Source organism: Hyperolius riggenbachi, chromosome 2 (assembly GCF_040937935.1).
Source record: "Hyperolius riggenbachi isolate aHypRig1 chromosome 2, aHypRig1.pri, whole genome shotgun sequence".
In the NCBI taxonomy this organism is placed as follows: Eukaryota; Metazoa; Chordata; class Amphibia; order Anura; family Hyperoliidae; genus Hyperolius; species Hyperolius riggenbachi.
In genome coordinates, this window is record NC_090647.1 from 48,594,576 (window position 1) to 48,622,542 (window position 27,967).

The 27,967-nt window shown below is 46.5% G+C and overlaps 1 protein-coding gene across 3 annotated transcripts in view; it reads right to left on the minus strand.

The window, feature by feature from the left end:
* The window catches only part of ME3 (malic enzyme 3), a 212,096-nt gene that overhangs the window by 111,834 nt on the left and 72,295 nt on the right, over positions 1–27,967 (minus strand). For all 3 annotated transcript variants that reach the window (XM_068266772.1, XM_068266773.1, XM_068266774.1), the window contains exons 5-6: positions 23,818–23,893; positions 5,818–5,979 (exon numbers count right to left, since the gene is read on the minus strand). In XM_068266772.1, the coding sequence (XP_068122873.1) occupies positions 5,818–5,979; positions 23,818–23,893 (238 nt within the window). The remainder of the gene's footprint in view (positions 1–5,817; positions 5,980–23,817; positions 23,894–27,967) is intronic.

A 27,967-nucleotide genomic window follows, 5' to 3' on the forward strand; every position in this document is an offset into this window, starting at 1 on the left:
TGTGTCAGCAGTCCCCTGCCTGCATTGAGTCACCAGTCCCGGCATGCATTGTGTCGGCAGTCCCCGGCCTGCATTGTGTCGGCAGTCCCCGGCCCGCATTGTGTCAGCAGTCCCCGGGCCGCATTGTGTCGACAGTCCCCGGGCCGCATTGTGTCGACAGTCCCCGGGCCGCATTGTGTCAGCAGTCCCCGGCCCGCATTGTGTCAGCAGTCCCCGGCCCGCATTGTGTCAGCAGTCCCCGGCCCGCATTGTGTCAGCAGTCCCCGGCCCGCATTGTGTCAGCAGTCCCCGGCCCGCATTGTGTCAGCAGTCCCCGGCCCGCATTGTGTCAGCAGTCCCCGGCCCGCATTGTGTCAGCAGTCCCCGGCCCGCATTGTGTCAGCAGTCCCCGGCCCGCATTGTGTCAGCAGTCCCCGGCCCGCATTGTGTCAGCAGTCCCCGGCCCGCACTGTGTCACCAGTCCCGGCCCACAGTGGGTCACCAGTCCCGGCCCACAGTGGGTCACCAGTCCCGGCCCACAGTGGGTCACCAGTCCCGGCCCACATTGGGTCACCAGTCCCGGCCCGTATTGTGTCAGCAGTCCCGGCCCGTATTGTGTCAGCAGTCCCGGCCCGTATTGTGTCAGCAGTCCCGGCCCGTATTGTGTCAGCAGTCCCGGCCCGTATTGTGTCAGCAGTCCCGGCCCGTATTGTGTCAGCAGTCCCCGGCCCGCATTGTGTCAGCAGTCCCCGGCCCGCATTGTGTCAGCAGTCCCCGGCCCGCATTGTGTCAGCAGTCCCCGGCCCGCATTGTGTCAGCAGTCCCCGGCCCGCATTGTGTCAGCAGTCCCCGGCCCGCATTGTGTCAGCAGTCCCCGGCCCGCATTGTGTCAGCAGTCCCCGGCCCGCATTGTGTCAGCAGTCCCCGGCCCGCATTGTGTCAGCAGTCCCCGGCCTGCATTGTGTCAGCAGTCCCCGGCCCGCATTGTGTCAGCAGTCCCCGGCCTGCATTGTGTCAGCAGTCCCGGCCACAGTGGGAAGCATTCTAATTTTCTGATGATTATGTGAGGTAGCCATGGTAACCCGGAACCATCACCCCCCAATCATACAAATATACTGTATGTGTAGGCTAAGATAATTGTGTCCTTGCTGTCATTGTCCCGGCCTATGAAGGGTTGAAGGCAATGAAAGCTCCAGCGTGTGGTGAAGCACCTGTAGCCTTGGGCTGTCAGAATCAATAAAAGTGAGAGAAAACACCAGGCAGGTGACAAATCTGCTCACAATTAAGCCTATACAATCCACATACTATAGTAAGAAGTCTTATTGTGTTGTTAATGCCTGAATGCTGCAATTTATGCTCCTTATTACAGAAAGAAAAATCAGGACAACATTTAAAAGGGGAACTCCAGGACCATTAAAAGACCACTATTGCACAATAGTAACAACCAAAAACAGCAGGAAACCTCCTCACCTCAGGGAAAAACTATATCAAAATTGTCCAGCCGATGCTCAGCGTCTAGCAGGTCCACCACCCCTGCCCATCCATAGACAATAGCAGAAAGAAAGACACAGCACTCAGGAGCTGTATGCAGCAACAAGCTGTATTGGAGCAAGCGATAGCACTACATGTTTCAGGCGGAGCCCTTCCTCAGGTGCACAATAGTAACAACCAACAATTTATACAGGAAAATCATGACCATTAACAAGGTTGCCCAAACTTTCGCATCTCTGTATTTATATTAACCCGTTAACATTTTAGGATGGAATTTTCACAATCTAATCGGCCCTCCTATGAATTCCAGGGTGTGAAATTTACATCCTGCACTAAAAATTGCTGCCACACACTCATACACTCACGTTTCCGTCACTCCTGGGCAATTTATAATTGAATGATTGCTGATAGAAGCAGCAATCATTCATGAAAACAAAAAGGAAAAAAGAAGAGTTTTCAGGATTAGAAAAAAAAAAAAAAATTAAAGTGACAGTGTGACACTTCAAAGTATCAACTCCTACCTAACTAATTAACCCTTCGTGTCAACTATACTTAGGATTACAATTCGTGGACACCTGTAATGGCTGCAGCCTGTAGCGATTGGATGCAACTGACAGTTCAGGGACCCAACGCTGTACAGTTGCATTGCTGTGCTGTTGCCTAGCAATGTATCTGGGTCCCCCCAAACTTTGCGATCGCATTCAATTGCTACAGAGAGAAAGGCTGGTGATTCTAGTACACTACATTCCCAACTAGTGATGAAATAGGGCATATATGGAATCATTTTACCTGCAACAAGACAAATATATTTCTGAGAGGCTTTACAATGGTGGCACTTGTCTTGTTAACGTTACAGAGGGTGAAAAAGACCACTTTACTTACGGTAAAGTCTTTTCCAGTAGTCATGAGGACAGCACCCCCCCTGGATGAGACTTGTCTCCCTCCCCACTGTGGACAGGAAACTGTTAAAAGAAGAATTTGCATAAGCAATAGGCAGCCACATATAAGATACTACACCTGCCACAGTACCTCAGTTAATACAAAGATGACACAGACATTTAATGATGCTTACACAAATTTATTTCTCTTTCCTACCCAAATAAGGGCGGGTTGCAGGGGTGCTGTCCTCATGACTACTGGAAAAGACTTTACCGTAAGTAAAGTGGTCTTTCCCAGAACGTCATTTCGGACAGCACCCCTGGATGAGACGATATACAAGAGTTAAAACCTCAGGGTGGGACCACAGCTTGCAAAACTTTCCTTCTGAAGGATAAACCTGCAGAGGCAGATACATTAAGGCGATAGTGCTTTACAAACGTATTGTGACTTGACCAGGTCGCAGCTCTGCAGATCTGATCTATAGAGGCCCCTGCCCTCTCTGCCCAAGAAGTCGAAATTCCTCTTGTGGAATGAGCCATGATAGAATTGAATTGCTTCCCCTGTGTCTGATATGCTGATGAAATAGCCCAAAAAAAAAAAAAAAAAAAAAATTTATAATCTGTGTAGGATTTAATTAAGGAAGATTTCTCCCAATTAATGATCCAACCTAGATTTTGTAGTAAGACTATTGTCGTAACAATCTGATCTATTACCGAATTGGGAGATGTCCACCAAAACAGAAAATCATCAAGGTAACCCAAAATGTTAACTTTTCTCTGTCTAAGTGTAGCCAGAACCCCAGACATTACCTTCATAAACAACCCTGGAGCTGAGGATAATCCGAAGGGCAAAGCATTAAACTGATACATTGTCTCTGAGCAGAGAGAGTTACTATAAAGGAGGCAGCCCCAGCATTCCTTTACTTGTGCATTTTTGTTTAAATTGCCTCTCCTTGCCCTGAATCTGTCTAGTTCTTCTAAACAATCTATTTAATTGCTGCAGCTTAAAAGAACTTCAGGAATGTTACACATGCAGGCTTTCTGATGTGAAATTTATCTGAAAACAGGTACCCAAGGGGTTAAAAACACAGCCTGGGTATTCTAGGATGCAGTTTGTTCTGCTCTCACTGCAGCTGCCTGGGAGGTCTGTCTCTCCATTAGCTTGCCTGTTATTGCCTTATCTAAACAGCCAGGGTTTCTCTGCTCACATTCGCCTGCTCTAATTATTATGAATTACCCTTCAGTGACATGTGTTGTGATAATCTCCGCACAAGGCGGTAATTTCCCGCACCTGCTCAGGAATTATAGATTTTCATGCGGACACAGGTTTTATGAATGCACGCTTTGCTAAATGGTGGGTAAAGTCAGCTGTTTTGAGCATTACCGCATGCGGGAATGCTCTATGAATAGAGGCCTATGTCTCTTGGAAGCAGGAGGCATAGATGGAGGTGCAGACAACATAGGAGATGATGGATTAGCTAGAACAGGCAGATAAGCCATAGCAGTACTAGTCCCAGGCCTATCTGAAGCAGCTGAGGCGGTAGAAGCAATAGCAGAATCTTTAATTTCCTATTGCTGTGGACCTTCTCTGTACAATACTGGCACCATTTCCATTCAGAGTTGCCAATCCATGCTGACTGGACTGAGTAGAAGATTTTTCAGACTTTTCAACCTTCTCAGTCTTATGTCTTTTGGGGTATAAAACATAATAAACGATAGCCAGCCATTAGACAAATCCCTCTATACATAACATACATCCAGCCAAGCAGAAGAAACATATTCACATCTACTTGCCAGAGAGGGATCCTGGGCAGATTCAGCAGATTGTGCAGGAGCTGACCCAGAGGCGTCCTCCATGATCCCAGCCACAAACCAGAGTGCATCATGGACTCTACAAACTTATACCTGTGCTGCTGATTTGATGCAGCTGATCCAATTATGCATGCGGCCCCTGCCGGCTAAGCATATGCTGTATGCCGATTCCTAATCACCGCCGCAGCCCCTGCCGCCCGGCTCAGACTTCAGATCACGCGGGACGCCAGCGCGTGACTACCTCTGGTTCAACCGGAAGTGAACTCTCTCCAATGCACGCACCTGCGCGCATAAAGTTGCTGCCTCCGATGGAGAAGCCTCCTCCACGCTGCAGGGCTCCGACTGTTCACTGAACAGTGCTGCTTGGAGCCCTGGAAAACGCTGCCCCTGCCGCCTGACATGGATGGCACTCCTGGAGACCTCTCCCATGCATCCCGTCCGGGACAGGAAACTAAACTGAGGTACTGTGGCAGGTGTAGTATCTTATATGTGGCTGCCTATTGCTTATGCAAATTCTTCTTTTAACAGTTTCCTGTCCACAGTGGGGAGGGAGACAAGTCTCATCCAGGGGGGGTGCTGTCCGAAATGACGTTCTGGGAAATAAAAAGTAGGATAGCGTTGTCAGTTATATTTAAGCAGATTGTCTGAAGATGTGGAAAATGCATTTTGCTAATATAAGGAAAGCATGTTGGGAAGATGCCATGTGTGGAAAATGTATATTTTAGCTGTTTAATCAACTTTGTGTTTTCAAATACTTGGGTGTGCTTATAGAGCCTAATATGACTCAGGAGATTCAATTGCTTAGAATAATCAAGTGGAAAAAGAATTGTTGATTAGATAACATGTTACTTACCGTATATCCTCGAATATAACTCGACCTCGTGTATAAGTCGACCCCAAAATTTGACCCTGAGGTGGTTCACTAGCCCTTATTTATACTTTCCTGGGGCTTCCTCCAGCACCCTCTGTTATGCCGCTATAATTCCCAGTAATCTAGGCAGTAGCGCCTTCTGCGCATGCACGGCTCGGCCATGCGCACACCCCTCATCGCACTCCCATCCCCTGGAGCTTTCTGCACTCTAGAATGCACCATGGGAAGAAAGCGCAGCCAAGCCTCACATGAACAGAGGCCCATGACTGGTGGCAACTGACTGGATTACAGGCAGTGGCGTAGCTAAGGAGCTGTGGGCCCCCATGCAAGTTTTACAATGGGGCCCCCCCAAGCACTCGATACATAACAATTGATACGGCGCACCAAAACCTGCCAATGGCAACTACAGTGTCAGAGGTGCAAGAAGGGGATGGGGGGCAGTTTGTTAATGATTTCCACTATTCAAAGTATCTATAGAAGTGATTATTATGAGCACAGGTCCAATAGAGAGCTAAAACTGTAGTTGAGGGAGGGCCCTTTCGGGGTCCCTCTGGCCCAAGGGCCCCGATGCGGTCGCAACCTCTGCAACCTCTTTTGCTACGCCCCTGATTATGGGGAGTCGTAGCACCAGAACAGAGGGGCTGAAGAGGACAGCAAGGGAAGCCGCAGGGCTCATAGGGCTGAAGGAAGCCCCAGGTAAGTATAAATAACTGCACCATCTCAGGTACACTTTAAGCTGGAATTTTTTATTGACTCAAGTATAAGTCTGATGTGTCAGAGACCTACCTCATTGTCGGTGCCGACGTCCAGCAATACAGGGAGGCACTGCTGTGGGTGGACACCTCCGCAAGCAGTGTAGAGTGCCAGCTTGCCCACGGGGATACCCATGCCGTAACCTCCCAGGTCTCCCAGGCCGAGGATCCGCTCACCGTCTGTCACCACAATGGCCTGTCAATAAATGGCAGATTTCAGACAAGAGACGCCATTAAAAACTTGATTTGCTTTTTCATGTAAGTCCACATACAAATTGTTTTTGCACAGATACGAACATTGTGATCAAATCTGATGGGAATTGATGCCACAAAAAAATCCCATGGATTCTGATTAATTTTTAGAGCAGGAGCAGTGGGCCATAGTGTTGCAGTACATTATACAGTGCAACGCTGCAATTAGATACCTATCTATAATCTTATCAAATCGTTTTGCAAAGGGAACCCGAACCAAGAAAAATGATTTAAAATAAACACATGATGTACCTGTAAATTAATATTACATACTTATCTCGCCATCAGTTCCTCTCAGAAGTTCAGCCTTTGCTTCTAAAAATGATTCCTTCCAATTCTAACAAGATTTTGTCAGAACTGAAATAAATCAGTTGCTGCCAGTTACAACTGAAAGGACAACTGATGAGGCAAGGTAATGTCCATGTTTCCCTACGGCTCAAGTGGGCGATGGTATAGTTAAACAAACTGCTGACCAGGGAACTGTAATGTAGTAATGGCTATTTTTAAAATGGAGGACGGAGAATTCCGTTGATCACAGTGGACAAACAGGACATAAGAGAGGAGAAAGATATTCATGAGTAAACTCAGCGGGAGGTAAGTATGACCTGTGCATGTTAATTTTGACTTTTAATTTTAAGTTTAGGTTGGCTTTAAATATATTGTAACCAATATGTGAATATAAAATTTACAAGATGACTTTGGTCTGAATACATTTTTGGGATGTTACAACAGGTGTGCCAGTATGTGGGGTCTGCAGATGGTAGCCGTTGTTCTGGAGGGAGCACTTTCCGGTTCTCATGACAAATACTCAGGAGTTGAGCTCCCTGTTACTCTGAATGGGAAGTCTATGGTCTCCCTTACAACAGCAACCTCTAGGTACCCCGGATAAGTCCACCCCCAGACGTCAAGCCTACGAAATAGGCCAAAAGTTATGAACCACCAACACGCCGACCCACAATGCCACTCCTTTGCAGCGTGCACATGGATGCACCTATCTGCTAGCAATGTCGGTCTGTGAATTTATAGTCTAGAGACAATTTGGAAGCCTACCAGTAGGTTCATATGCTAGGAGAGGAACCCCGCCAGGCCCATTCAACCGAAATTTTTCATTCATGTTGAGGATTAGTGTTTTGGAAAATATCGTTTTGAAATTAGTTTTGACTATTATAATTTTGTAAATTATGGTTTTGAAATGTACCATTATAAAATTTAGCGCTTTTTGTATTAATGTTATTTGCAACGGAGAAAGGGGGTTTTAGGGTTAGGTGTTAGGAAAGGGGGTTTTAGGGTTAGGTGTCAGGAAGGGGGGGGGGGTTAGGGTTAGGTACCACCAGGGGGATCTTAGGGTTAGGTACCACTAGGGGGGTCTTAGGGTTAGGTACCACCAGGGGGATCTTAGGGTTAGGCACCACTAGGGGGGTTTTGGGGTTAGGCACCTCCAGGGGTCTTAGGGTTGCCCCCCCCCCTGCAGGAGGGGGGCTTGGGGTTAGGCACCACCACAGGACGGGGACGAGGATGGGGGGGGGGGGCATCTTAGGGTTAGGCACCAGGGGAGAGTTCTGTGTGAGAGTAAAATTAGGTTTAGTTGTAACTGGATTACAAGATGGCGCCTAACGGCTGCCCCGGCACAGAGCTCCTGCTACTTTAATAGATTAGTTTGTTTCTTTTAGTGTTTTTAGTCAGTTTCTTTTCTAGTTGTTAAGTTGTTAGTGGTCAGCTGTTAAGTTTAGCCAGCTCAACCTGGGTCCGGTCCTGCGGCAAGCCAGGCAGAAGGAACACAGAGCCGACCACCCACGTGGAGGACCCGAGGGGAACACGCAAGCCTAACAACCCTATCTACCTGGACTGCCTTACCTGGCCGACGGCACCACCTCCTTCACTGGCCCTGCGGATGAGCCTCGGAACCTGCGTCCTCCGTCTCCCTAAGGTCTCCCGGCCCAAGCTCCATCACTGGCTAGCAGCAGCACGGGTCCCGCATCTGCCCTCCGTTCCGACCACGGACAGCCGCGGCCCACGTGCTTCCATCAGCGGCAAGAGAGGATTCTCGCACTACACCCGGGGACCACTGCTGCTACCGCTGCTCGGAATCCCACTGCCGCCCCCGCTGCTCGGAAGTCTACCGCTGCCCCGTCTCTGCTGGCTGGCACATGCGTCTCACGTGGTCCTTCCACACCACTGAGCCTACGGAGGATTAAAGGCGCCCTCCACCACCGGCCTAGTACAACATCTGCTCCAGGAAGTGCAGGCCTGTTCACTGGGTCACTGGACTACCGCTGCACAAGCTGCCAAGCGTCTCCCCCGGGCAGCCTACCTGCACTAAGGCCACATCGCTGCCTGAAGCAACAGCTCAGCTGGTAAGAACCACTGGCCACATGTGCTCTTCCCATCCTGTCTGACCTGCACACTGCTGGCTTGCTAAAAACTTTCTCAGACCTGCACACTGTTGGCTCGCTAAAAATTCTTTCTGCACTCTCTGCTGCATTGCTCCCCTGCTGCATTGCTCCCCTGATGTGATCACTAGGCCTATTCCAAGCTACCTTTGCTCTACCTCTCCCTGCCACATCATTGGCATGCTCTATACTGGACTGATCTCCCTGCTGCCACACTGTGTGCACCCTGGGTGTACCTTGCTGGACCGTTATGCCAGGCCACGTCCAGATTGTCATGACACACTAATCTGACTCACCCTACCTGCAGCACACGCACGGTAGCGCAGCTGCTTCCCCTATGCCCCCCCACATCCAGCGCACCACCTACACCAGGTCACAGCTTCTGCAATGGGAGACTTACGCCACCCACCCTGAGGACAGGCTGTTGTTCAACACCGTCCGGAAATATGCCCAACAACTCTCCGGCACTGCTCACGAACCCCTCGCAGGTTGGCGGAAGAGAGGTAGTCGTGCTGGGGCTCAAGTGAGACTTAGGAGGAAAGGACTGAGGTCGGCTGTCCCCTCAGTCCTCCTGGCAAATGTCCGCTCCCTCCCAAACAAGCTGGACGAACTCTGTCTCCTCAGCAACAAAAGGGAGCTCTGCAGCAATACCCCAATCCTCTGCTTCACAGAGACGTGGCTGCATGAGGACATTCCAGACAATGCTCTTTACCTCCCTGGCTTCGGCCTTACTCGAGCAGACCGGGACACCATCCTCTCGGGTAAAAAAAAGGGTGGGGGCATCTGCTTTTACATCAGCCACTCGTGGTGCCCTAACACATCTGTACTGGCCAGGACCTGCTCCCCTGAGCTCGAACTCCTAATCGTCAATTGCAGGCCGATATACTCACCCAGAGAGTTCTCCTCCTACGTCCTTGTGGGAGTGTACATTCCACCCGACGCTGTAGTTAAACATGCCCTGCGTGACCTGAGTAACGCCATCACACAGTGGGAGTCATCCCTTCCTGACTCGCTGTTCATTGTACTGGGAGACTTCAATAGAGCCAACCTTCACCAGGAGCTGCCACGTTTTCACCAGCATGTTACCTGCCCTACGAGGAACCTGAATACTCTCGACCATTGCTACACAGTGCTGAAAGATGCATATAAAGCGGTTCCTCGAGCAGCTCTAGGCTCCTCCGACCACTCTCTCATCCACCTGATCCCCACCTACAGGAGACGTCTGGAGTCAGCGAAACCAGCGCTAAAGTCCACCAAAGTGTGGTCGAGGGAGGCCAAACTCCAACTTCAAGCCTGCTTCGACTGCACAGACTGGACAGCCCTGGAAGCACCGAACCTGAATGAGTGGGCGGACAATGTCTCCTCGTACATCAGATTCTGTGAGGACTCCTGTATTCCATCCAAGTCCTTCAAGGTCTTTCCAAATAACAAACCGTGGTTCTCCAACAAACTACGGCAACTGAGGAGAAGCAAGGAAGCCGCGCACAAATCTGGCAACCAGGAGGACTTCAGGATGGCAAGAAACAACCTAAAGCATGAGCTGAGAGCCGCCAAGAGGGAGTATGCAGAGAAGATGCGACACAACCTTCACTCAAATGACCCACGCACTGTCTGGAAGGGTCTAAAAGCTGCCACAAACTACAAGCCTCCCCCACAACATGCGCCGCCTAGCATTGAGCTAGCCGAGAACCTCAGCAATTTCTATTGCAGGTTTGAGAACCAGGAGGCACTGGGGGGGCTAGCAACACCTACAGACACTCAGTCCTCAGCTGCTGAAGATAATGTCCGAGGGCTGTGCACACCACCTCCAGCTGTGAGCGAGGCAGATGTCTTACGCCACCTGACAACTCTGAACGCCAGGAAAGCCTCCGGCCCTGACGGTGTGTCACCAGCCTGCCTAAAAACCTGTTCACGGCAGCTCGCTCCCATTCTCTCCTCCATCTACACCAGGTCCCTCCAGGAAGGCAAAGTCCCTGTGTGCTTCAAAAGGTCCACCATCATCCCTGTCCCCAAGAAGCAGGGAATCCCTGACCTGAACAACTACAGGCCGTGGCACTAACGTCTGTCATCATGAAAACCTTTGAGAGGCTGGTCCTGTCCCACCTTAAGCTTTCTACCTCGGCCCTACTGGACCCGTTACAGTTTGCGTATAGAGCGAACAGATCCACTGATGATGCCATCAACATCTGCCTGGAGTTTACAAATAACCACCTGGACAAACCGAACACATATGTCAGAATCCTCCTGCTGGACTTTAGCTCAGCATTTAACACCATCTGCCCCCGCATACTCCAAAACAATCTCATGGCACTGAATGTCCATCCCACTCTCCACTTATGGATTACAGACTTCCTGACCAACAGGTCCCAAGCTGTCAAATTGGGGGATATCTCCTCTCATCCTAGGACAACAAACACAGGGGCCCCACAAGGCTGTGTCCTGTCACCGATCCTGTTCTCCCTCTATACGAACAACTGCAGATCCTCTGTGGACTCGGTAAAAGTCATCAAATTTGCTGATGATACCACCATTGTGGGACTTATAACAAACAATGATGAGCAGGACTATCGCCGTGAGGTTGACAGAATTTGCCAGTGGTGTAAGGAGAACAGGCTGGTCCTCAATACAGCCAAGACTGTGGAGTTGATAGTGGACTTCAGGAAGCAGGCCCCCACCCCACCACCAATCTACATTGATGGCACAGAGGTTGAAAGAGTGGCTAGCGTCCGCCTTCTGGGCACTACCATCTCTAAGGACCTGAGATGGAAGGCAAACACTGCCTTGACCCAGAGGAAAGCCCAACAGAGGCTCTTTTTCCTTCGACAACTGAAGAAGTTTGGCATGGCTCAGGAGCTGCTGACGAACTTCTACACAGCCACCATTGAGTCCGTCCTCTGCTCATCCATCCTAGTCTGGTATGCTGGCTCCTCCAACAGCGACAGATACAAGCTACAGAGGGTCATTAGATCGGCGGAGAGAATTATCGGTAGACCTCTCCCCTCACTCGACCTCCTCCACAACTCCAGATTACGATCTAGAGCACTGAGGATTGCCAGCGACCCCTCACACCCGGGCCACTGCTTTTTCAGCCGGCTCCATTCAGGCCGCAGGTTTCGAGCCATTTACACCAGAACTTCGAGGCATAGAGACTCCTTCTTCCCCTCTGCCGTCAACCTCCTGAACTCCCTTCAGGCCATCCCATCTCTAGCGCTGTTCCCCCCCTAAAGTTGCAGTTGCTGACCTGATGGACTGTCTAGTGTAAAACTGTTTAAACCGCACCCTGCAGTCTACCGTTATACCGCTGCACATCTAACTATTAATATGTACCACTGTTTATGTTGTATGATTGTAAGACTATGCTCTTTTCGTATGTTGTTACTACTTCTACTTCTCTCTCTGAGCAATTGAATGTGCCAAACCCAATTCTGGGCAAACCCAGTCGTGCTTGGCGATTAAAAAAAGATTCTGATTCTGAGTAAAATATCTGTAATATTTACCAATGTTTTACTATGCTCATTGTGACTGTAAATATATTTTTTGTATTCTTTGTTCTAGATGATATTTTGCCCTTTTTAATACCGTTATGTTAACATATTAATTATTCCATCTTAGATAAAGATGAAAATAAATAAATAAAAAAATTGTTATACACTATCGGGTTGATTAATTAAGCTGTGCTGCTGACACCAACGCGAGTTAAATACAGTGCCATACGCTACGCATGGTAGGGCTGCGTAGCGTGTGCTCCTAAATTACGTGCTCTCTTTAATGTACGGCCACTCCTAGCCCGAGATCTGAGGTTGCTTTTACCTTGATTGGGCCAAAATGTTGCGTGTCATGCAGCGTAACAACGTAGAGGCTTTCTGTAAGCCCGCCTGAACCGCCTTCGGCACCAATAGCAGCGCTGCGCTAGCATACTGGCTGTTCTAGATTGGACAATGGTACTGCGTGCATATAAGTCACAGGACCATTGCCAGGCAGCATTATGGCCCAATCAAGGTGTGTTAAGGCAACCTCAGATCTCGCGCTAGGAGTGGCCATACATTAAAGGGAGCACGCGTAATTTAGGATTCCACGCTAGGCAGCACAACGTAGTGTGCGGTCCTGTATTTAGCTCGTGTTTGGTGTCATTAAGCAGTGCAGCTTAATAAATCAACCCCTATATCTTAAAATTTTGGCTATAGCCCACACCCTTTTTTTCCTGGTGCCCTTATTTGACGTATGAGCAAATGGGACTGCAGTCCACCATGAATGCGGCAGCCAGATTTATCCACTCCTCCCATCGCTCCACCATGGCTCCACCCCTCTGTGAATCCCTCCACTGGCTTCCTGTCCAGTCCAGAATCAAATTCCAGATACTGTGTCTAGCCTACAAATCTGTCCACGAAACCTGGCCAACCTACATTTCTGATCTTACTCAGAGGTACACACCTAGCCGCTCACTCCGCTCCTCCAATGAACTTCGCCTGACCGCCCTCCGCATCACCCAGTCCCATGCAAGCCTCCAGGACTTCTCAAGAGCTGCTCCAACACTATGGGACTTCCTACCTCCCCCCAATAGGGTTTCCCCCTCCTTCAACATCTTCAAGAAGGCCCTCTAAACTCACCTTTTCACTCTTCCCTACCACCCCTCACAAGTGTTCTAAACCCACAGCTGAACTCTGGTCTCCTACCTTTCGTGTCCATACCTCTCCCTCTAGATTGTAAACCTTGAGACAGGGTCCTCCTTGTGTCTCCTACCTGATCACGCACTTCCATCCTATGGATCTGAGTGAACTCGACTGGCCTAATCTCCATGCTCCCATCCAGTGACTAAGCATTACCTTGTACTCATACTGTGCTGTGTGATCGGGTTTGCATGTATTTCTTATTGCTGTATGTCACCCCCAAATATGGTCTGTAACCTTAACTAGTGTCCAGCACTGCATAATATGTTGGTGCTTTATAAATACAATAAATAAATAAATACACGAGACTCCACACCATCTATTATTAATGAGATGCAACGAGCTCGGTATTTCCAAGTAAAGCAGTAAAAAAAAAATAATAAAAAAAAAAAAATAACGCAACAAGGAGGGATAGTAAAGGGAGGTTAGATAGTCCCCACAAAGAGAAAGGAGATTGTTATGAATGTAACATGATGCTATTGCATGAACACAACCCAGTAAGGAGATGTCAGAAGAATCACATTACGTAGCTCAGCCCATATCTCAGTCCTGCAGGATCGGAATACATTCTGACGAGTAGCTGACAGATAAATTCCTGTACATCTCAGAACACCTGGTTCCCATTGACGCTTGAACTATTCGCCTAATAACATTGGCTGATTTGTGGGAAAAACGAGAGCAAGCCTCAGACTTGTATTGACCGACCTCAGAGCTTGAACGTTCAAAGAGATTTGGTAATGGCATTGCTAGAATGAATGCAAGTCCTGGTGATTTTAACAAGCTATTAGGATAATCAATGCTGAACAGAATAATGGGGGAACCTTAGAAAAACGATCCATATTCATTTTTCAAAGTCTATCTCTGCAGACCACACCCAGTGAACCAGTCCATATGTATGTATTACATCATTGTGCGTGCAGAGGGATTGCACCTTGGTACCATTGCTATGGCTGATCCATGCTGGGAAAAAAGGGGCTCTTCCTGGAGGCCTCATTGAGTTAAGTTTTCTGTGTATGCGTATTTGTATTTTGCGTTTAGATTTGAGCATCAAAAACATTTGATACATTCCATTCCACAGCGCAGGTAGTAAGTAGATGGATGGATGCTTACTATCAGGTTGTGTGTCTCTGTATGGTTGTATGGCGCCCTCAAGGCTCAAATCAATGGTAAAAGCAACACACCAACTTCTTCCAAAGTATTGAAAATTAATTTAAAGCACCAATTTTCATCCAATTCGAAAACAATTATCGAATTGGCTGATCAATTGGCCACCAAGTCGATAGATATATCAGCACCTTAAAGTGAACCAGAGACGAAGCACCCTCATGTATTTTACAATATATATCAGTGGGAACATTAGAGAAAGCACCTACCCTGCTCTCTGTTTCATCATTCACTGCTCAGCCTTCTTGTTATCAGCCCTGATAAAATCCCCGACTGAGCATTCAGTCTGGTTATGCTCAGGAATCACTATAGCTGAGTCATTATAGCAGAGCCAGAAGGGGGCAGGCTTGGGCTTGGAAAGACATCAGAGAAGACAGACTCAGCTATGATGATTCCTGAGCAAAGCCAGAGTGAATGCTCTGTGAGGGATTTTATCAAGGCTGATAACAAGCAGGCTGAGCAGTGAAGGATGAAACAGAGAGCAGGGTAGGTATTTTGTCTAATGTTCCCACTGATATATATGGTAAAATACACGAGGGTGCTTCGTCTCTGGTTCACTTTAAAGGATACCTGAAGTGACATGTAACATGATGAGATAGACATGTGTATGTACAATGCCTTGCGCACAAATAACTACGCTGTGCTCCTTTTTTTCTTTCTCTGCCTTAAATGTTTAAAAATCATGTATAGTAAGTGACAGTTCCTGTCTGAGTCAGGACTGGGTCAGACTACAGTGTAACCCTCAGAGATAAAGAATTAGTCATAAAACAATTTCCTTGCAGAAAATGGCTTCTCAGAGCAGGAAAGAGATAAAAAGGGTCAACGGTTCATAGATTTTAGCTCTGGCATACTTCAATGAATGTGTCATTGAGCAGGAACAATGAAACAGTAAAAACTTAAAAAGTAGAATATGAAATACGACTGTGGGATATCTAAGAAAAGTCATTTCTAGGAAAAGGAGGATAGATGCAATTGTTTATCTTAGATTATTTTCACCTCAGGTGTCCTTTAAGGGTTGAATTCCATGATAACCTACTCCCCTTGGGTGGTTTCTAAATAGGCTCTATACAGAGTTCTGCTTTAGCATTTATAAAGCAAAGTTTTAACAGAAAGAAAAATATTAAGTCAACTTGTGTACTTGTAAATTTAAAAAAAAAAAGAAAAGTGATCAGAACCTCAGTTAACGTTTCCTCTGGGTAATATGCTAATTAGACTCCATCCTTTCCAATAAGCACAATAATGGCGTCTTGATGTGCTCAATTACATTCCATTTTATGAAACTTGTAAAATTTGTAACAAAAGGAAACCCTGGATCTGCCTTGTTCCTGCCATCCGATAACAAGCAAGTCATAACAAGGGACGCTTCGACAACCGGGCTCCCTGCAGCTTTGAGGCGGCGGTTATAAACACATCACCACTCTTAACAATGGAGGATCGCTGTTCAAGACAGATTCCAGCGCGAGACTAATGAGGAAACGGGCCTCGGAGGACGGTGAAAATCATCGAGCCGCAAACACAAGCATGCGTTTCATCATTACTGCATTCCCTGATGTGCAGTAACTGGAAATAGCGGAAGCCAAATCACTCCTGGCTCACAACATGCTTGCGCTGTACACATTAGCAAATGTAATCACTGGGCCACCTTAGCAAAGGTGAAACAGAACGTGTTGGTGCTACACAAAACAATCGCTGGTATTATTATTGCACTTAGCCTTGATTGGGAAGTCACAACATATCAAGCTGATTGGTAAATAAGGGGCAGGGCCAGTGCTTCCAAAGGGGCAAAGTGGGCAATTGCCTAGGGACCCCAAGCTGAATGTATGAGCCCCCAAGTGCTACCGACCCCCTCCCCCCCTGCAGTTGTGGCTGGAGGAATTACAGAGTTTGGGCTCAGCCACACTATAAGTACTTTTCTGAGCATTTTGTGATTAGTGCTTTCTGAGCGCTTTTTAAAAATCGCTCCCATTCACTTTCATTAAAATTGCAGTAAAAATCACCGCAATCACGTACACTAAAAATCGCAGCGATTTTTAATGCGTTTTTAATGAAAGTGAATGGGAGCGATTTTTAAAAAGTGATCAGAAAGCGCTAATCACTCACAAGGCTCAGAAAAGCGCCTATAGTGCGGCTGAGCCCTAAGACAGTGGTGGTGCACAGTGGAAGTTCAGAGGGATACACTGGAGGCACAGGGGGACATATGGGGACATTGGAGGCACAGGGGGACTCAGGAGGACAGTGGAGGGACAGAGGGGGATACTGGAGGCACATTGGAGACACAGGGAAACATAAAAAAGACACTGGAGGCACAGCGGGACACTGGAGGCACAGGGGGACACAAGAGGACAGTGGAAGGACAGAGAGGGATACAGGAGGCATAGTGGGGGAACAGAGGGCGATACTGGAGGGACAGAAGGAGAGAATGGAGGCACAATGAAGACGCAGGGAAATATAAGGGGACACTGGACGCACAGGGGGACATTGAAGGCACACTGGCACAGAGGGACACTGGAGGAGAATTGAGGAACAGAGGGGGATACTGGAGGCACAGAGGAGGCATAAGGGGGCATGATAACTCTGATAAGGCATGCTAACACTTATAAGGCATGCTATTAGTGTCAGTAAATCAAGCCCCTAGTGTTAATAGTCAAAACGGGTGGGGGGAGAGACGGGAGACTTCTAAGCAAGAACTATGCAAATACTTTTTGCAAATACAAACGGATTAGAATGTTTACTCTGAATTCATTACTTTTAATGGCATACACAATATGTTGTTGTTGTTTTTAAATTATTCTCTCATTAAAGCATCAAGTGTCATTTTCTTTAATAATAAAAAAGGAGAAATGTACTTTTTAGTATCATGTTACATTTTTAAAGATAGTAGATTTGCTTTAAAATCATTTAATATTCACTCATTATAATGAAGTAGTTACCAGAATGTGGACATTTTAATTTGGAGAAAAGGACAGCATAAATTAAGCAGATAAATAAATAAGTGAAATAAATATTGTGGTTCTGCTCAAACATCTTGCTGCAAAAACAGGAGAATATAAAAAACAAAAACAAATTCTAAGCTCCGATTTCAGCCACACATTCTTGCGTAGAACTATATTCCTGGGGTCTCAATCCAATAGAGAGCCAACAGGCAGAAGCAGAGCGACTGCAGTGGTATTTAAAAGGGGGTCATAACTTGCAACTGGAAAAAATTGCCAAAAAAATAGTTAGCGCCCCAAAAATATATTTAACGCCCTTTGTATCTAAAATAATTCCTAAATGGCCCCCATTTTTTCTATTGACCTGGTCTGGGTGTCTTTGCCTAACTGACAGGACTGTGCAGTGCCAGCGGGATTATGGGAAGTTTTTTTCCTTTTATAGCTACAGGAACAAGCTTACCGTACATACTGGCGTATAAGGTGACTGGGCGTATAAGCCGACCCCCAACCTTTCCAGTTAAAATGTAGAGGTTGGGGTATACTTACGGATAAGGCTACCTACAGTAGGAGTTCCGGGTGTCACTTGTCAGTCACTGGTCAGGGTGTCAGTTCCGGGTGTCGGGTGTCAGGCAGAGCTGTAATTACCTAATCCTGCCTTCACCTAGTGAAGAGAAAGATATATCGCACTCTCCATTTAAAATAACTTCTTGTAATAGCTTTTGGCGAGCAGTCGCTCGCACGGGTGGCAGTGCAGCTTCCGGAGTCACCTGACTGGTGACATGTGCAACCCAAAATACAGCCCGGCAATTTTTCTGCGTGAGCGTCATCAGTGGAGCGCACACGTCACCAGTCAGGTGACTCCGGAAGCTGCACTGCTACCCACGCGAGCGGCTGCTTGCCAAAAGCTATTACAAGAAGTTATTTTAAACGGAGAATACGATCTATCTTTCTTTCCACCAAATGACATCAGGATTAGGTATATTTACACTGGTATATGCGGTATGTCAGCATGCCAAAAACAGAAAGCTTCCTATTTTGGATAAGATAAAGACACTATGACCAGAAGGTAATTGAATCCCCCCTGAAGAGGTTACACGGTGATGTAGGCCTGTCATCTAGGTGATGTATGCTGTGGAAAGGACAGTAAGCTGTGGCAGTGGGGAGGGAAAAATAACAGCTGGGTAAAAAAAAAATAAAAAATAAAATGGGAACCAGCAGAAATATTCTTTTCTTTTTTTCACACCACATTTCTCCTAAATTTGACAGCGAACACTAAAAGGAACAGGATAGGTAAGCTAAATAAGTACTTTCTTATTTCCTTTTAAGCAATACCAGTTGCCTGTCTATCCTGCTGATCCTCTGCCTCTAATACTTTTAGCCACAGACACTGAACAAGCATGCAGCAGACCAGGCGTTTCTAACATTATCGCCAGATCTGACAAGATTAGCGGCATGCTTGTTTCTGGTGTGATTCAGACACTACTGCAGCCAAATAGATCAGCAGGGCTGCCAGGAAACTGGTATTGTTTAAAAGGAAATAAATATGACTGATTTTGTCAGAAGCTCTGGGACCGTGGTACTTTTGGCAGTTTGTTACAATGTAACAATGTTCACAGACATGAAATGGCTGTTTACAGCTGTCTCTAACTGCCAAAACAGCTAGCAGCAGCTACATAACCTGCCCACAGTAAAAATGTCACCATGTAATAAATGTCAGAATGTAAATCGGGGAGAGGAAAGATTTTACAATGCGCAAACACTGACTAAATCATTTATACATAATTATGGTAAAAAATTAAGCACTTTTTTTTTACTTCATTATTTTCACTGGGGTTCCTCTTTAAAGTGTGTGAAAAGATAGTTGCCCATGATAAGACCTGTATTTTGTTTTACGATGGGCTGCGATGTGCAGTGATACAGGGGGAGCTATAAAAATGATGGACTGCACTTTATAAAAAGTCGCTGAGCGCTCTACAAAGATTTGACCTGCAGGTTAGAACTCTACTGAACAGCATATTACACGAGATTGTCGAGCGGGATCCTTGTAATATTCGGCTCACAGAGGACAGAAAGCACTCCCAATTTAATTGGCTTAGGTTGGCGAGCTGCAGCTATTACGAGAACCGGCCAGAACGCCAGGATCCTTGATAATCTGGCTATGATAATGTTTAAATTAGTGATTAGCCATCCATTATAAACCTATTTTGTTCTATATGCTTTTATCTCACTTCCTATTACCTTCTGCACAGCAGCCCGCAGAGGGATTTTATGTTTTGGCTTCCTGCTTAGCTCGGCTTATATGCATCTGCTGTACAGATAACAGCTTTGTGCTCGATCCAGCAGAAATCACGTAGATTTTCTATACAAATGTAACTGTGTGAAGGTTTACATAAGCCGTGCTTTCCTGTAGATCATACATGTCAAACTCTGTCCCTCGGAGCCATCAGATTTGGCCCTCAGGTGGTTTCCCCACTTTGCATTATATGGCCCACGCTAGACCACCAGAGAAGCTATACTGGAGGGTAAGCCCTAGATCACCAGGTAAGCCAAATGGGGAAGAGGGCAGCACTAGACACCAGGGAACTGAATAGGAGAGGGAAGGGGGCCACTAGACACCAGGGAACTGAATAGGGGATGGAGGTGGACTATTAGACAACTTTATATGGGAGAGATGTGGCCATTAGACATCGAAGTCAGCCCGTGACTTGGTCCCAGAGCTCAATTTCGGCCCACTTTGTATTTGAGTTCGATATGGCTTGCTTGGCAGTTGGTGAAAGCCGTTATTTTCCACAATGCAACAAGGTTACCAGATAGCAAACTGTCAGGACCATGGTCATGACATCACACTGTGGGAGGGGTTTCACCACAATATCAGCCATACAGCCCCCCCCCCCCCCCCTTATGATCTATTCAAGAAAAGGTAAAGATTTCTTATGGGAAAGGGGGTAATCAGCTACTGATTGGATGAAGTTCAATTCTTGGTTAAAGTTCCTCTTTAGAGTAAAGCTGTGAGATTCACATATCTCAAATGTAGATACTTCCCTCAATATAGGCTTTCCCTACTCTCCTCCCAACCACTGATCCAGCTCTGGGACCCTCAAAAGTTCATGGCTGAGCTCCCGGAAGCAAACAAAAGTGGACGCACTGCAAAGTCGCAAATAGCCACCACTGGGGTTTGTTGGAAAAGTCAGAGCCTGTGGCTTTGTGCTACTGCACTGGAGTGAGCCGCCTGTGCTTGCGCAGTGTGGGTGATCTCTGTCGACAAGCCCTTATCGATGGGCTTCAGAGCTCCCATCACTGGAACTGCGAGGTGTAGGGGGACAGTAAAAGCCTCTGGATTATCTACATACAGATTAATAATAATGCAATACTGACCAGAGGTTTAAATGTAGTCAAGAAATTGAGAATAGATGTCCTTTAAAATGACCATGAATCTGTGAAGTCACAGACTGCTAGTGTGTGCAGGCAGAAGTCAGCCTGACTTACTCCTGTGATTACCAATAGTGTGTGCAGGCAGAAGTCAGCCAGACTTACTCCTGTGATTACCAATAGTGTGTGCAGGCAGAAGTCAGCCTGACTTACTCCTGTGATTACCAATAGTGTGTGCAGACAGAAGTCAGCCAGACTTACTCCTGCGATTACCAATAGTGTGTGCAGGAGGAAGTCAGACAGACTTACTCCTGCGATTACCAATAGTGTGTGCAGGCAGAAGTCAGCCAGACTTACTCCTGCGATTACTAATAGTGTGTGCAGGCAGAAGTCAGCCTGACTTACTCCTGTGATTAACAATAGTGTGTGCAGGCAGAAGTCAGCCAGACTTACTCCTGTGATTACCAATAGTGTGTGCAGGCAGAAGTCAGCCTGACTTACTCCTGCGATTACCAATAGTGTGTGTAGACAGAAGTCAGCCTGACTTACTCCTGTGATTACCAATAGTGTGTGCAGACAGAAGTCAGCCAGACTTACTCCTGCGATTACCAATAGTGTGTGCAGGAGGAAGTCAGCCAGACTTACTCCTGTGATTACCAATAGTGTGTGCAGGCAGAAGTCAGACAGACTTACTCCTGCGATTACCAATAGTGTGTGCAGGCAGAAGTAAGCCTGACTTACTCCTGCGATTACCAATAGTGTGTGCAGGCAGAAGTCAGCCAGACTTACTCCTGCGACTACTAATGGTGTGTGCAGGCAGAAGTCAGACAGACTTACTCCTGCGATTACCAATAGTGTGTGCAGGCAGAAGTCAGACAGACTTACTCCTGCGATTACCAATAGTGTGTGCAGGCAGAAGTCAGCCTGACTTACTCCTGCGATTACCAATAGTGTGTGCAGGCAGAAGTCAGTCTGACTTACTCCTGTGATTACCAATAGTGTGTGCAGGCAGAAGTCAGCCTGACTTACTCCTGTGATTACCAATAGTGTGTGCAGGCAGAAGTCAGCATGACTTACTCCTGTGATTACCAATAGTGTGTGCAGACAGAAGTCAGCCAGACTTACTCCTGTGATTACCAATAGTGTGTGCAGGCAGAAGTCAGACAGACTTACTCCTGCGATTACCAATAGTGTGTGCAGGCAGAAGTCAGCCTGACTTACTCCTGTGATTACCAATAGTGTGTGCAAGCAGAAGTCAGCCTGACTTACTCCTGAGATTACCAATAGTGTGTGCAGGAGGAAGTCAGCATGACTTACTCCTGCGATTACCAATAGTGTGTGCAGGCAGAAGTCAGTTTGACTTACTCCTGTGATTACCAATAGTGTGTGCAGGCAGAAGTCAGCCTGACTTACTCCTGAGATTACCAATAGTGTGTGCAGGCAGAAGTCAGTCTGACTTACTCCTGTGATTACCAATAGTGTGTGCAGGCAGAAGTCAGCCTGACTTACTCCTGAGATTACCAATAGTGTGTGCAGGAGGAAGTCAGCCTGACTTACTCCTGCGACTACTAATGGTGTGTGCAGGCAGAAGTCAGACAGACTTACTCCTGCGATTACCAATAATGTGTGCAGGCAGAAGGCAGCCAGACTTACTCCTGCGACTACTAATGGTGTGTGCAGGCAGAAGTCAGCCCGACTTACTCCTGCGATTACCAATAGTGTGTGCAGGCAGAAGTCAGCCTGACTTACTCCTGTGATTACTAATAGTGTGTGCAGGCAGAAGTCATCCAGACTCACTCCTGCGATTACCAATAGTGTGTGCAGGCAGAAGTCAGCCTGATTTACTCCTGGGATTACCAATAGTGTGTGCAGGCAGAAGTCAACCTGACTTACTCCTGTGATTACCAATAGTGTGTGCAGGCAGTCAGCCTGACTTACTCCTGCGATTACCAATAGTGTGTGCAGGAGGAAGTCAGACAGACTTACTCCTGCGATTACCAATAGTGTGTGCAGGCAGAAGTCAGCCTGACTTACTCCTGTGATTACCAATAGTGTGTGCAGGCAGAAGTCAGCCAGACTTACTCCTGTGATTACCAATAGTGTGTGCAGGCAGAAGTCAGACAGACTTACTCCTGCGATTACCAATAGTGTGTGCAGGCAGAAGTCAGCCTGACTTACTCCTGCGATTACCAATAGTGTGTGCAGGCAGAAGTCAGCCAGACTTACTCCTGCGACTACTAATGGTGTGTGCAGGCAGAAGTCAGACAGACTTACTCCTGTGATTACCAATAGTGTGTGCAGGCAGAAGTCAGCCAGACTTACTCCTGAGATTTCCAATAATGTGTGCAGGCAGAAGTCAGCCTGACTTACTCCTGCGATTACCAATAGTGTGTGTAGACAGAAGTCAGCCAGACTTACTCCTGAGATTTCCAATAGTGTGTGCAGGCAGAAGTCAGCCAGACTTACTCCTGCGATTACCAATAGTGTGTGCAGGCAGAAGTCAGCCAGACTCACTCCTGCGATTACCAATAGTGTGTGCAGGCAGGAGTCAGCATTCCTCTATGGAACTCCCTACCTCCACCCATTAGGGCAGCCCCCTCCTTCAACATCTTCAAGAAGGCCCTCAAAACTCACCTTTTCACTCTGGCCTACTACCCCTCACAAGTGCTCTAAACCTACAGCTGAACTCTGGTCCCCTACCATTCGTGTCCTTATCTCTCCCTCTAGATTGTAAGCCTTTGGGCAGGGTCCTCCTCCTTTTGTGTCCTACCTGATCTTGCACCTCCATTACTGTGAACCCATGCTATGCATCTGAGTGAACCTAACTTGCCTAATCTCCATGCTCCCATTCAGTGACTGACGAAGCATTACCTTGTACTCATACTGTGCTGTGTGATCTGGTTTTCTTGTATTCCTGTATTGTCATATTGCTGTATGTCACCCCTAAATATTGTCTGTAACCTAAATTAATGTTCAGCGCTGCGTAATATGTTGGCGCTTTATAAATACAATAAATAAATAAATAATAAATATAAATAAAATACTCCTGCGATTACCAATAGTGTGTGCAGGCAGAAGTCAGACAGACTTACTCCTGCGATTACCAAGAGTGTGTGCAGGCAGAAGTCAGACAGACTTACTCCTGAGATTTCCAATAGTGTGTGCAGGCAGAAGTATGCCAGACTTACTCCTGCGATTACCAATCTGCCAGCACTGACCAGGATTATTATTATTATTTTTTATTTATATAGTATTACCTTACCTTTATGTCTTCCTCTGGCCAGGAGTTCAGCATGGTCGCGATGTGGCCTTTATCGTGGATCGTTATAAACAGACCTCTGTAAAACAAAAACAAATTCTATTAATCCTTGAAAACAGTTTCCTCTATAACAAGGGTTTCTATGATATTTTTTAATACATACAAAATTGGACAGTTCTAACAGCAAATCAAGCAGCCACACTGGCGTAGTGGAGGGTGGAAAAAAATGGGTAATCTGATCGAATTTCTCATTTTAAGGAGAAAAAAAAGTTTTTGATAGTTCGGGACAACCGATTGTTTTTATCAAATTTCATAGTTACATAGTTATTTTGGTTGAAAAAAGACATACGTCCATCGAGTTCAACCAGTACAAAGTACAACTCCAGCCTGCTCCCTCACATATCCCTGTTGATCCAGAGGAAGGTGAAAAACCCTTACAAGGCATGGTCCAATTAGCCTCAAAAGGGAAAAATCCCTTCCCGACTCCAGATGGCAATCAGATAAAATCCCTGGATCAACATTATTAGGCATTACCTAGTAATTGTAGCCATGGATGTCTTTCAACACAAGGAAAGCATCTAAGCCCCCTTTAAATGCAGGTATAGAGTTTGCCATAATGACTTCCTGTGGCAATGCATTCCACATCTTAATCACTCTTACTGTAAAGAACCCTTTCCTAAATAAATGGCTAAAACGTTTTTCCTCCATGCGCAGATCATGTCCTCTAGTCCTTTGAGAAGGCCTAGGGACAAAAAGCTCATCCGCCAAGCTATTATATTGCCCTCTGATGTATTCATACATGTTAATTAGATCTCCTCTAAGGAGTCTTTTCTCTAGACTAAATAAACCCAGTATATCTAACCTTTCTTGGCAAGGGAGACCTTCCATCCCACGTATCAATTTTGTTGCTCGTCTCTGCACCTGCTCTAAAACTGCAATATCTTTTTTGTAATGTGGTGCCCAGAACTGAATACCATATTCCAGATGTGGCCTTACTAGAGAGTTAAACAGGGGCAATATTATGCTAGCATCTCGAGTTTTTATTTCTCTTTTAATGCATCCCAAAATTTTGTTAGCTTTAGCTGCAGCGGCTTGGCATTGAGTACGATTATTTAACTTGTTGTCAATGAGGACACCTAAGTCCTTCTCCAAGTTTGATGTCTCCAACTGTATTCCATTTATTTTGTATGGTGCTAGAGCATTGGTACGACCAAAATGCATGCCTTTACATTTTTCAACATTGAATTTCATCTGCTATGTATGTGCCCATATAGCCATCCTATCCAGATCCTGTTGCAATATGACACTATCTTCCTGAGAGTTGATTCTGCACAATTTTGTATCATCTGCAAAAATAGCAACATTGCTCACTACTGCATCTACTAGGTCATTAATAAATAAATTGAAGAGCACTGGACTCAGTACAGACCCCTGTGGGACCCCACTGCTAACAGTCTCCCATTTTGAGTACGATCCATTGACCACAACTCTTTGTTTTCTGTCCATTAGCCAGTTCCCTATCCATGCGCACAAACTCTTCCCCAGTCCTTGCATCCTCAACTTTTGCACCAGACTTTTGTGGGGAACAGTGTCGAAGGCCTTTGCAAAGTCCAAGTATATCACATCTACAGCATTCCCAATATCCATATTAGCATTCACTACCTCATAAAAGCTGAGCATGTTAGTCATACAAGACCTGTCTTTAGTAAACTCATGTTGATGCTGAGAAATAAGATTATTTTCTACTATGAAGTCATGTATAGTATCTCTTAGTAACCCCTCAAATAGTTTGCATACAACTGATGTTAAGCTTACAGGTCTACAATTTCCTGGATCTGATTTTTTGCCCTTCTTAAATAATGGGAAAACGTGGGCTGTAAGCCAATCCACTGGGACTCTGCCAGTTGAAAGAGAGTCACAAAAGATAAGATAAAGGGGTTTATCTATAACTGAACTTAATTCCCTTAGGACCCGAGAATGCATGCCATCCGGGCCAGGTGCCTTGTCTATTTTTTTATTTATTTAGTCTTGCCTTCACTTCTTCCTGCGTTAAAGAGAACCCGAGGTGTGTTTAAAGAATGTTATCTGCATACAGAGACTGGATCTGCCTATACAGCCCAGCCTCTGTTGCTATCCCAAACCCCACTAAGGTCCCCCTGCACTCTGCAATCCCTCATAAATCACAGCCGTGCTGTGAGGCTGTGTTTACATCTGTAGTGTCAGTCTCTGCTGCTCCCCCGCCTCCTGCATAGCTCCGGTCCCTGCCCCCGTCCCTTCCCTCCAATCAGCAGGGAGGGAAGGGATGCAGGCGGGGACTGGAGTTCTGCAGGAGGCGGGGAGAGCAGCAGACTGACACTATAGAGATAAACACAGCCAGCTCTCACAAGCTGTTTGTCAGCAGCGTGGCTGTGATTTATGAGGGATTGCAGAGTGCAGGGGGACATTAGGGGGGTTTGGGATAGCAACAGAGGCTGGGCTGTATATGCAGATCCAGCCTCTGTATGCAGATAATATTCTCCAAACCCACCTCGGGTTCTCTTTAAGTATTTAATATTACAGTTAGAAGATTGAGACTCTTCTGCCTCTGTAATTTGCAACAGTGCTGTTTCCTTTGTGAAGATAGAAGCAAAGAAAGCATTTAATAACTCTGCCTTACCTTGGTCATCCACCATTGAGTTCCCACCCCCATCCTTTAGGAGTCCTATACAGTCAACCTTTCTTTTTTTAGAGTTGATGTACTTGTAAAACTTTTTTGGGTTAGATTTGATATCCCTAGCGATTTGATTTTCAGCTTCGATCTTTGTCAGCCTAATTTCTTTTTTTACAATTTTTATTGCACTCCTTATAATTGCTTAGTGCAGCCTCGGGCCCCTCCTGTTTTAGGACCTTATAGGCATTCTTTTTCCTCTTCATTTTATCCCTAGACATTTTGTTTCCATATGGGATATACATACTACAATATTGATTGAGAATAAGTTTAAAAGCTTGCCATTTCCCTTCAGTGTCCTCCCCCATCGGATCATTTTATTGTATTGTGCGTGGCCATACGCAGACAGTTTTCGAAAGATTTCAGCATGAAACCTATGAGAAATCAGCCTAGCACCACCACTTCCTGCCTGCCCCCGCCCTCCCCCAAATAAATGTACTCCCAGTGGCCATGCTTCCTAAAATCTCACCTCTCCACCAGCACTATTCCTGGCCTCGTCGGGTCCGCCGTCACCGTGATAGTTTATATCACATGGCACCAGGCATGTCACATGCACCTGGACCAGGAGTTAAAGAGACCCTTCGGTGTGGTTTTAAAATAAAATTAAAAAATTAGGCTACTTGATCCGCAGGGCTGCACGGATCAGGTAGCCACCATCACTCTCCGCCGCTCCGTTGGCCTGCTTTTCACTAGTTTCGCTTTTGTGGCCTCTGGGGTCACAACGCTGGAAGGAGAGATTCTCTCCCAGCAAGCAGGGAGGCAGGGGGTGCGGCTAGGGAGAGATAGCTGCAGGAATGCCCCCAGTAAGCGTTTTGAGAAGGAAATCCCTCTCTTCCCATTACCTTCTGGAATTCTTGTCACTAATTTAGGGGGGCTACAGCTTGGCCGGGGGGGGGGCTTTGGTTGGTGGGTTTAGAGACGCCGTGTGTGTGGGGGGAGGGAAATCGGGCAGTGGCATGTCAGGAGGCAGGGACCAAGCCTCTCTGTCCCATCTGCCCCCCTCGCAACCGCCTTGGGTTCTCTTTAAGGCTCTATCTGATACAGGTGCCTTAACTCTTCACACACTACTATCAGGGAACAGTATTGACCCGAGGAAGCAGGCCAGCACCCGTGAAACGTGTTGTCTTATGTGCGTGAACAAATAAACACTTTTTCCAATTATTGGTTTGTCCTTCTAGAGAGGTAAGACAAGTGACTTCCCATTTATGGATTTCCTACAATTGCGATCTACTTATACTCAGGGCGCCTCTACCAGTGTTTGTTATATTCTCTGTGATTAGCACCAGAAGAGGAGGAAAACAAAAATACAAAACAGAACTTCAGATAATTGGCTTATATCCAAAACCTGCTCCATTATCAGATGCTTGTTTTGCAAATCACAAAGGATGCTCCAGCGAGGACGCGGCAAAGATCGTCCCTTTCAAGACGCAAAGTGCTTTTCTGGCA